Genomic DNA, 12,129 nt, shown 5'->3' with positions numbered 1-12,129 from the left:
AAGCTTTGTTTTGCATTCTATCTAATCAAATTAGATAATACTACACAAATATAATCAAGCCAAACTTAAGTACAATAGTTAGAGCAAAGGGGAAGATACAGAGTGCAGAATATAGTTCTCAGCATTGTAGTGTAATAGTTCCAAAAACATTTCCATGTCTGCAATGAGGTAGAGGAAAATCAGACTGTACTCTAGCTTTTGGAAGGACGATTCAGAATCTGTCTGAAACGGAGGAAGAAGCTGTTCCTGAGTCTAATAGTGCACACTTTCATGCTTTATCTTCTGCCCAACAGGAGTGGGGAGAAGAAGGTATGACTGGGGTGGGAAAGATCTTTGGTCATGTTGCTGCTTTTCTGAGCAGCATAAAGTGCAGATGGAGTCAATGGCGGGGAGTCTAGTCTGCACAATAGATGGGCTACATCTGTAACTCTTTGTACTTCCTCGTGACTTGAACAGAGCTGTTCCCAAACCTAGCTGTGATGCATCTCTAGAGAACGGACAGATGACATTCTGACTCAAAATGTCCTACTCCTTCATCTTGCTGACATTGACGGAAATTTTGTAGGCCTGACACCAGGTTAAGAGTGTCAAGAAAGTTTAATTGTCATATGGATTGACTATAGAACAATGAAATTCTTACTAAGTTCTCTATCTCTTTCTTGTATTACTTCTACTCATTGTTTGTGATCCGACTCACTATAGTGTAACCATATCTGTAAACATGTAGATGCAGTTCAAGCCTAATTTGGCCACACAGTCGTGTGTGTATAGAAATGAAATGAAATGAAAATCCCAGGGTTTTTATATGTACATAAAATATTTTTGAATAAGGATAAGTATAGACTTGGAAGGAGAGTACTAAATTGGATTACAACATTATTAGGCAGGAGCCAAAAAAAGAATAGAGTGGTCTACTCTGCCATTTAATCATGGCTAATCCATCTTTCCCTCTCAACACCATTCTCCAGCCTTCACCCCATAACTCCTGACACATCCTCTAGTTAAGACCTACTTTGTATGTAGCCTGACTGCATGATACAACTTTACACATTTCCTTTAATGTTATGAAATAATGTAATAAACATCCAAATGTGCACCGTACATACACCAAATAGCCTATTAGTTTAATGATTGGATTTTTGATGTCCTTTTCCTTTGCATATTAAATCATTACATTTGACTTTCTTGACTACAACCCATTGATGGAAATATTTTCAAAAATTGATTGTCAGTTATGGAAGAATTGAAAGCCATTTTGAAGTAATTCTGATGTTGCCCATGAGGTATTTATTTGAAAGATACTTTGATGGCACAGAAATGTGAAACAGCGGAGGTATCCACGTTTCCTTTATTTTTAAAGATGGAGTCAAACCTGTCTGCAGAGTTCAAAACTAATAAAAATCATAGCAGTAACTGCATGCATTTTGCAGAAAACCTTGCATCTGTAATTTTTTTTACTTTCTTGCAGCCTAATGTTCCTTTATTCACTGATGAATATTTGACTATATTATAATGCTAACTTTGATTATTTTGCTACATAGGTACGTTTGTCAAAAGAAAATGATTCATCTTGGAAGCCTACCTTCATTGTGAAGCCAGATGGAGGATCTCAGGGTGATGGCATCTACCTCATTAAAGATTCTAGTGATATCCGAATAATGTCTAGCCTCCACAGCAAGCCAGCAGTGGTGCAGGAATACATCAGCAAGCCATTTCTGATCGACAGACTGAAATTTGACATTCGTTTGTACGTCTTACTCAAGTCAATAGATCCTTTGGAAATCTACATAGCTAAAGATGGACTATCTAGGTTTTGTACAGAACCATATCAGGAGCCTAACAGCAGAAATTTCCATCGTGTATTTATGCATTTAACAAACTACTCTTTGAATGTCCACAGTGGAAATTTTGTCCATTCTGACAGTGCAAACACAGGAAGTAAAAGGACATTTTCTAGTATTCTGGCCAAGCTCTCTCTGAGGGGCTATGATGTGAAGAAAGTATGGTCAGATATTATTACATTGGTAATTAGGGCTATTATTGCACTGATTCCAGAATTAAAAGTTTATCATCAAATATATATTCCTCCAGGGAAGCCTGGGCCCACATGTTTCCAGGTTAGTATAATGTATTGAAAATTCTAACTTTAAGCACAAAATATATTTGTTTAAGTTACTATGTCTCTTTTTCTCCACGTCGCAGAATTTGATGTGTTTATGATTTAAGTTTATTTTCCCACTAGCCTGATATATTCACTATCCTCATAGCTCAATATGAGTACAGTGGAATTTCGGTAAGTACAGTGGCCTAAGGGGGCCAACAAGATATGAAACACATTGCTAATCAGTGAGATTTGCATTTGCTAGTGAAACATAGAAACATAGAAATTAGGTGCAGGAGTAGGCCATTTGGCCCTTCAATAATGCAAATGAGCCTGCACCGCCATTCAATATGATCATGGCTGATCATCCAACTCAGTATCCCGTACCTGCCTTCTCTCCATACCCTCTGATACCCTTAGCCACAAGGGCCACATCTAACTCCCTCTTAAATATAGCCAATGAACTGGCCTCAACTACCTACTGTGGCAGAGAATTCCAGAGATTCACCACTCTCTGTGTGAAAAATGTTTTTCTCATCTCAGTCCTAAAGGATTTCCCCCTTATCCTTAAGCTGTGACCCCTTGTCCTGGACTTCCCCAACATCGGGAACAATCTTCCTGCATCTAGCCTGTCCAACCCCTTAAGAATGTTGTAAGTTTCTATAAGATCCCCTCTCAATCTCCTAAATTCTAGAGAGTATAAACCAAGTCTATCCAGTCTTTCTTCATAAGACAGTCCTGACATCCCAGGAATCAGTCTGATGAACCTTCTCTGCACTCGCTCTATGGCAATAATGTCCTTCCTCAGATTTGGAGATCAAAACTGTATGCAATACTCCAGGTGTGGTCTCACCAAGACCCTGTACAACTGCAGTAGAACCTCCCTGCTCCTATACTCAGATCCGTTTGCTATGAAAGCTAACATACCATTCGCTTTCTTCACTGCCTGCTGCACCTGCATGCCTACTTTCAATGACTGGTTACCATGACACCCAGGTCTCGCTGCATCTCCCCTTTTCCTAATCGGCCACCATTTAGATAATAGTCTGCTTTCCTGTTTTTGCCACCAAAATGGATAACCTCACATTTATCTACATTATACTGCATCTGCCAAACATTTGCCCACTCACCCAGCCTATCCAAGTCACCTTGTAATCTCCTTACATCCTCCTCACAGCTAACACTGCCCCCCAGCTTAGTGTCACCCGCAAACTTGGAGATATTGCCTTCAATTCCCTCATCCAGATCATTAATATATATTGTAAATAGCTGGGGTCCCAGCACTGAGCCTTGCGGTACCCCACTAGTCACTGCCCGCCATTGTGAAAAGGACCCGTTTACTCCTACTCTTTGCTTCCTGTTTGCCAGCCAGTTCTCTATCCACATCAATACTGAGCCCCCAATGCCGTGTGCTTTAATGGCGGGTGCCAATGAATGGCAAAGCCCCATTGAGACATAATTTTTGAAGACGCGTGCTTTTTCATTGAAATATTTTCCCATTAGTTGAAGAATCAAATGTAGAAATTGTGGCAGTGGACCTCCAGCCGGGCACTAAATTTCAAAGTTTACTGTTCAACATAATATAAGCAAACACAATTTATTTACCATCCAATGCTAGCTAACCCCACCACAATGCCGTCAACTCTCTATGAATGCAATTATTATCTGCACCACACTTTCAGTAGAAGGCTCAGTAAGGGATTAAGGGAGCTTGTGCTGTATGTACTTTCTATGATTGACCTGAGGAAATCTGCCTTTCATCGAACTAAAGCAGGAGGAAATTTGATAGCCTCAAAAATTCCATTGATATTCCATTGATATTGCTGTCAGAGAAGATTTACCCAGCAATACTCTGCTCACTGATGCTTAATTTACGTTTCATCAGAAACACTTGGCTCCAAACCTTTTTACAGCCTTAGTCACGTGTACTGAAAATTTGAATTCCCAGAGGTGAGATGTAAGCTTTTGCACTTGATATCAGGGCAACATTTAACCAAGTACTACATTAGGGAGCCCTGGCATGTAAAGCAAATCAATGGGCAACAAAGGAAAAACATTCCAGTAACTGGATTCATATCTCACACGATAAAAATAGATGTTGGAATCGATAATGCCAGCATCATGGCATCTTTGAAGTTCCTGTTCCTACTGCCCAATCAGTTGCTTCATAAATCACCTTACTTCCACCAGAAGTAGTAGGTGCTTGTTGATGAGTGCACACAATTCAGATTCACTCTCAATTCCTCAGAAAATGCACAAGACCATCTCCAATGAGAGGAGCAAACAGCGTACAATTGACGGTCAATAGCCAAGCTTCCCACTAACAACATATCTTAGGGTCTGTGGTAACTGAATTACTGCCTGATCTCACAAAGCATTTCCACTATCTGGAAAGCACAGATCAGGAGTGTGATGGAATATTTTCCTTGTGCTTGGATGTGGCTCCAACAATATTCAAGAAACTCAAAAACCATGCAGGGCAAAGGTTTATCATCCACCAACCTAACATTAACTGCACCATGAGCACACAATTGCAATGTGGTCTATCTACAAATTTATTTGCAGTTAATGGCTTGGTCTATTAGTCCAAAGGTACATCCCAAACCTGCAAGCTCATAAGGTCATAAGTGAACAAATAGTAGCAGAATTAGGCCATTTGGCCCATCAAGTCTACTCCGCCATTCAATCATGGCTGATCTATCTTTCCTTCCTAACCTAATTTTCCTGTCTTCTCCCCATAAACGCTAACACCTATACTATAAAATAATCTATCTATCTCTGCCTTAAAAATATCCAATGACTTGGCCTCCATTGCCCTTTGTGACAATAAATTCCCCAAATTCACCTCCCTCTGACTACAGAAATTCCTCCTCATCTCCTTCCTAAAGGATGTCTAATTCTGAGGCTGACATCTGGTCCTAGACTTTCTGACTAGTGGAAACATGCTCTCCACATCCGCTCTACCATCAAGAAGGATAAAGGCAACCAGTGCATGGAAATGCTGTCACTTGCTCTATAATATACTACAGTGTTTATTAAAGGTCAGAAGGGATAGAATTAGAATTAGGCCATTCGGCCCATCAAGTTTACTCCACCATTCAATAATGGCTGATCTATCTGTCCCTCCTAACCCCATTCTCCTGCCTTGCTCCCATAACCTCTGACACTTGTACTATTCAAGCTATATGGTTAGTTATGTTTATACCTACAGATTTATTCATGACATTATGAAATTTAACATTTTAAAATAAGCTTAAAATGCAACTTTCTAATCCACTTTTAACGAAAAAATCCTATTGTTAGCTCGAGTCTTGTATGTCTATTCCTTCTTTACCACAACCTAGCGTGATTCCCTTCCAATCTTAGGAAAGTTGAACCTATTCTAATCTATCTTTGTATTTTAAATCTTATAATAGTCACTACCCCTACCCCCTTCAGGACTGAGTAATAAGTTGAGGCTGCTGGTTGATATGATTTATTAAAATGCAATAACTAATGCTTATTTAATTTATTTTTTGTTTGCACAGATTTTAGGATTTGATATTCTCCTCATGAAAAACTTGAAGCCTGTTTTATTGGAAGTGAATGCCAATCCTAGCATGAGAATAGAACATGAACAAGAGGTAAGGATCCCTGAGTCAATCAGTGCATTGTAAATATGTACCCTTAAAAAAAGGAAAACATTGACACAGAGCCGGTACAGCAGCATAATAGGCCTGTAAACATGGTATTCATAGATAACAGAATAAACAAAAAAAAAATCAATTCAAAGTATATAAAATTATAAGAAGGTTGACTATCAGAACCTTTTTCCCTTGGTGGAAATGTCAAATAATAGATGGCATAGCTTTCAGCTGAGATGTGCAAGGTTTAAAGGAGATGTGCGGAGCAAGTTATTTTACAGAGAGCTTGGATTGCACTGCAAGGGTAGTGGTGGAGGCAGATACGATAGTGGTGTTTAAGGGGCTTTTGGATATGCATAGAAGGATATGGATCACGTGCAGGTTGATGAGATTAGTTTATCTTGGTATCATGGGCTGAAGGGCTATCTTAACATTGTGGGCTGAAGTCATTGTGGGCTGAAGGGCATGATCCTATGGTGCACTAATCAATGTTCTGTTTCTATGATGTTGCTTATAACGTGCTCACTGCCATTATTTTAATACAGTGATGTCAGTTACCTGATTTAAAGGAAAATGGGAAATTATAAATTATAATGAAAAAGTTAAAAGAACCCAAGAACTGTTTGTGGGCATGATGTTCAATAGGTCCAGTCAATGCAGAATATCCACTCAGGATATTGAACTACATAACTAAAACAATAGGGAGAAAGTCATGAAAGAATTGTGTAGTAATCTGATTGAATCAATCCTGAGGTCACGTCCAATTTTGGTCACTATGACATTGAAAGTGAAGTGTTGACACTAGTGCAACTTCGTATATCCCTAAGCATTTTAAGGGGACTGGATGGTATTGTGCACATACAGTGGTAAAAGGTAAAAAGGAAAAAAATTATCAAGGAGATCAGTTCAAATTAGTGACAAATTATACAATTTTTATTTTTTTCCCCCAAAAACGACATCTAAATTGCCCCTGGATGTTGTAGAAGCAAATTCAGTAATTATTCAGTAAACAAGTAGATGCTGCAGTGAACAGACTGCAGGATATTTTGGAATTAATTCACTAATTTGGGCTGAGTATCTTTATTAATCTATACTTATCTTGTGAAAGACTGTTAATATTTGCAAGACTCTATATTTCATGTATTAGACCCCTTGTTAGATTGCTTTGCAAACCTTTTCATTTTTGGAAGATAATACAATTTTGCACAAAAACAAAGATAAATTGCTTCTAATATGAAATACTAGACTAAGTGGGACCCATTGGATCCCAGCATCACACGGGAGGGCTGGTCACCCAACGCAATATTCCACCTCTCCACCAATTCCAATATTGCTGGCCAGTGGGGTGGGGGGGCTTTCTGGGGGGCTTTCTGTTGCGCTAGTTTATACTATTTGTTATTTGTTGATCACACACACCCTCCACCTCACATAGACACTCACACACAGACTCATTCACATACACACACACACACAGACTCATTCACACACAGACTCATTCACACACACACACAGACACACACACACACACACACTCACACACACAGACTCACACACACACACAGACTCATTCACACACACACACACACAGACTCATTCACACACACACACAGATTCATTCACGCATACACGCACAGACACATTCGCACATACACACACATATACACATGCACACACACACACACACACATTCACACATACACACACACACACACATACACACACATACACACACACATACTCATTCACTGACACACACTCACCCAACACTAAAATGCCAAGCACCTTCAGAACATGTTGAATATACAGTGTGTAAAACGAATGTTTAAAGCCTCCTGTAGAGGCTGCTGGTGCTGAAGCAAAAACGTGCTTTAAATAACATCAAACAAACACACTCACCATAGACAGAGCAGTCAGCACTCTTGAATCAACGGCGCCTGCACTCGGCGCCATCTTGACGTCACCCTCTCGTTTCTTGCAACGAACCGGAAATGATGTCATCAGCGCCATCTTGCAACAAAGTGAAAATCACAGAATGAGTGCCAATTCTGAAATTAAACATAGTCTTGATCTAATAAAATGTTTATTCACGCTCTATCCATCCGAAAACTGGTGCAAGCAAGCCCTTTAAAAGCCAAGCCAATTGGACAAAAATACTTTGCAAGCCAACAAAACACATTTGCTGAAAGCCCTTTAAAAAGCCAACCTAATTGGGCAAACACTTTGCAAACACCAAACACATTTGCTGAAAACCACATCCCGGGGACTCACCGTGGAGTAGATGTGCGTTCAGTGTTATTCGCAGCTCAGAGAGCCATGATCCTCTAGCTTCCTCCGTCTGGCAGAGACTGAGTGAGCCATGACATTTCCGAGTTTTATAGTCCCTCCCCCCTTGCTGCCAGCGGGGGCAGAAGAGAGAATGGCAATTTTTTAAAAACATTAATATCTCTCTGAATTTTCATCGATGGGAAAAATCCTCCGGTCCAGTCCGGCGTAGGGGGGCTCTGAGCGAGGTGGCCAAAAATGACGGCCGTAAATGGCGGCGTTCTCTCGGAAATCACATCGCAGTGAGTCAAAAGCGGTCAAGATCTTACTTTTAGTAATATAGATTACCTTGAAAGTACCAATAGACACAACGGTTTGATTCAAAATGTTTCTAACAATAATCCAAAACATACAATTGGTCACCTGTTTTAGCTCTCATGTTAGGATAATATCTACATATGTTTGTATAATACTAAACATCCTGTATTGCATTTTTTGAACAAAATAATTTTTCTTATTGAGCTTATCTCTTTCCTAATCACCTTGCAGTGTATACCATTTTCAAATAAGATATATGTGTGACCTGCTCCTTGACATGTTCAATTTCCATACATAAATTAGTGAATACAATTCCAAGAATGCTGTTCATTCTTTGAGCCCATTAAATTGCTGATTTTATAACGTCCCAGCACTTTATTGCAAAATACAGTATATTGGTGATCCAGTGGAATGCAATTTAGTCATTTTTCCAGATCGGTATAACTATTTCATTTTCCAAAGAAAAGTTACATTATTACAATACAGGTACAACAATATATAAATCAAATTGCAAGTAATAAATCCAAAATTATAGTAGTGGAATGGTCATTACACTAATAAATCTGGGTCATAAGATAAGAATGCATTTTTATAATTATCACCACATAAATCTGTATTTCATGAAATGTAATGACAGTAGCAAAAAGTGAATAGACCTCACATGCCTCAAAAGGAAATATTAACTCTTCTTACTTGTTATTTTAATAAATATAGAAATGAAATACTGTGAAACTTGCTTGCACAATCAGCTTGTAATTTCTAGCATTCCATATTGATTCTAGTATTAGAAACATAGAAATTAGGTGCAGGAGTAGGCCATTCGGCCCTTCGAGCCTGCACCGCCATTCAATATGATCATGGCTGATCATCCAACTCAGTATCCCGTACCTGCCTTCTCTCCATACCCCCTGATCCCCTTAGCCACAAGGGCCACATCTAACTCCCTCTTAAATATAGCCAATGAACTGGCCTCAACTACCCTCTGTGGCAGAGAGTTCCAGAGATTCACCACTCTCTGTGTGAAAAAAGTTCTTCTCATCTCGGGTTTTAAAGGATTTCCCCTTTATCCTTAAGCTGTGACCCCCTTGTCCTGGACTTCCCTAACATCGGGAACAATCTTCCTGCATCTAGCCTGTCCAACCCCTTAAGAATTTTGTAAGTTTCTATAAGATCCCCTCTCAATCTTCTAAATTCTAGAGAGTATAAACCAAGTCTATCCAGTCTTTCTTCATAAGACAGTCCTGACATCCCAGGAATCAGTCTGGTGAACCGTCTCTGCACTCCCTCTATGGCAATAATGTCCTTCCTCAGATTTGGAGACCAAAACTGTACGCAATACTCCAGGTGTGGTCTCACCAAGACCCTGTACAACTGCAGTAGAACCTCTCTGCTCCTATACTCAAATCCTTTAGCAATGAATAGTGAATTGAATTAATAGTGTTTCCTTTTTAAGCAAAGGTGTCAAATAATTTATCTTCCTTGGTTAATTAATTTTTGATGTTCTCTTAATTGTCATGTTTTTAAGTCATAATCCATAGGAGCAGAATTAGGCCATTCGGCCCATCGAGTCTACCCCGCCATTCAATCATGGCTGATCTATCTTTCCCTCTCAACCACGTTCTCCTGCCTTCTCCCTGTAACTTTTCACAGCCTTGCTAATCAAGAACCTGCCAATCTCTGCTTTAAAAATACCCATTGACTTGGCCTCCACAGCCATCAGCGGCAACAAATTCCACAGATTCATCACCCTCTGGCTAAAGAAATTCCTCCTCATCTCCTTTCTAAAGGTACGCCCTTTTATTAGGAGGCTGTGCCCTCTGGTCTTAGACTCGCCCACTAGCGGAAACATCCTCTGCACATCAACTCTATCCAGGCCTTTCACTATTCTGCAAGTTTCAATGAGATCCTCCCCCCCCCCCCCCCCCCCCCCATCCTTCTAAACTCCCAATGAGTACAGGCCCAGATCAATCAGATGCTCCTCATACGTTAACCCAATCGTTCCCGGGATGATCCTCGTAAACTTCCTCAGGATCCTCTCCTATGCTAGCACATCCCTCCGTGGATATGGGATCCAAAACTGCTCACATTACTCTAAATGCCATCTGACTAGTGGCATACAATTCAGCATCACATCCTTTATTTATATTCTATCCCTTTTGAAATAAATGCCAACATTACATTTGCCTTCCTTATTACTAATTCAACCTGAAAATTAACCTTTTGGGAATCCTGCACCAGCACTCCCAGGTCTCTGCACCTATGGTTTCTGAATCCTTTCCCCATTTAGAAAATAGTCTATGCCTTTATTCCTATTACCAAATTGTCCATCTGCCCATTCTCTTTGCCCAATCTCGCAGTCTGTCCAAGTCCATCTGCAGATTCCTTGCTCCCTCAACACTACCTGCCCTCCACTTTTTCTTGCATCATCTGCAAACTTGGCGACAAAGTCATCAATTGCTTCTTCCAATTTATTAATATACAATGTGAAGAGTAGCGAATGTGGAACACCAGTTCACTGGCAGCTAACCAGAAAAATCCCTCTTTATTCCCACACTTTGCCTTCTGCCATACAGTCAAACTGCTATCCATGCTATTATCTTCTCACCATGGTCTGTCATCATCTTCAGTAGCGTGTGCCACCTTATCAAAGTCCTTCTGAAAATCCAAGTGAACAACATCCACTGACTCTCCTTTGTCTATCCTGTCTTCCTCAAAGAATTCCAACAGATTTTTCAGGCAAAATTTCCCCTTCACAAAACTATGCGGTCTATTTTATCAAGACCTCCTTCTTTCATCTCCGTAACATCGCCAAACTCAGACCCTCTCTCATATCCCCCGCTGCTGAAAGACTCATCCATGCCTTCATCTCCTCCCGACTGGACTACTGCAACTCACTTCTCCTTGGCATCAGCTCCACCTACATCAACCGACTCCAACTGGTCCAGAACGCAGCCGCCCGACTCATCACCCACACCAAATCCAGGCATCACATCACTCCAGTCCTCAAACAACTTCACTGGCTTCCCATCTCCCACCGGATCAACTACAAAATCCTGATCCTCACCTACAAAGCCCTCCACCATCTGGCCCCCCCATATCTCATTGACCTCCTCTCCCCCTACCAACCCTCACGGTCCCTCAGATCCACAAGTCCAACCTCCGCAGTTTTGGGGACAGAGCCTTCTCCAGGGCAGCTCCCAGGCTCTGGAACTCCCTCCCCCAACTGATCCGCAATTCCGTGTCCCTCACCATCTTCCAGTCCCGCCTCAAGACCCATCTCTTCACCTCTGCCTATCCTTAGCCCCACGTCCCCCTCCCTTTGCATCCGTGCATTAATTGCCTCATATTGTGTTTTGTATTGAATTCTGTCTTTACTTTGTGTACTAGTCATGTCTCTACTATTTATTTCATTCCCCTTACATGTTTTTCCTCTACTTGCTAAATTTTTGTAAGGTGTCCTTGAGACTCTTGAAAGGCGCCCATAAATAAAAATTATTATTATTATTATTATGTGTTTGTAAGTACTCAGAACCTCATCCTTAATAATAGTCCTAGATTAATATAATGTAACATGATGAGAAGCATTTTTTAAATTGGCAGTAGTGAAGAACTGAATTGCCATTATCAATAATCTTGCTGAATTGCATAACAACAGGAATCTTTTCATCCACACTTAATTCTAGTCATGTTCAACATTCCCCTTGTCTTTGTCCTGGTGGTTTGAGTTGGGAATGATCATTCAGTTTGCTGTTCCTTTCTGACAGCAAGCTTCATGGATCCCTTCTCTTTCATGTAGCATCATAAGATTCCCTGAGTGGAAAGTAT

General features: G+C 40.4%; 1 protein-coding gene across 2 annotated transcripts in view; it reads left to right on the top strand.

Moving 5' to 3' along the window:
• The window catches only part of ttll11 (tubulin tyrosine ligase-like family, member 11), a 290,046-nt gene that overhangs the window by 119,880 nt on the left and 158,037 nt on the right, over positions 1-12,129 (top strand). For both annotated transcript variants that reach the window (XM_055659782.1, XM_055659781.1), the window contains exons 4-5: positions 1,542-2,117; positions 5,629-5,724. In XM_055659782.1, the coding sequence (XP_055515757.1) occupies positions 1,542-2,117; positions 5,629-5,724 (672 nt within the window). The remainder of the gene's footprint in view (positions 1-1,541; positions 2,118-5,628; positions 5,725-12,129) is intronic.

Source organism: Leucoraja erinacea, chromosome 31, assembly GCF_028641065.1.
Source record: "Leucoraja erinacea ecotype New England chromosome 31, Leri_hhj_1, whole genome shotgun sequence".
In the NCBI taxonomy this organism is placed as follows: Eukaryota; Metazoa; Chordata; class Chondrichthyes; order Rajiformes; family Rajidae; genus Leucoraja; species Leucoraja erinaceus.
The sequence above is the reverse complement of the archived record's forward strand: the minus strand, read 5'-3'. Positions and strand labels throughout refer to the sequence as shown.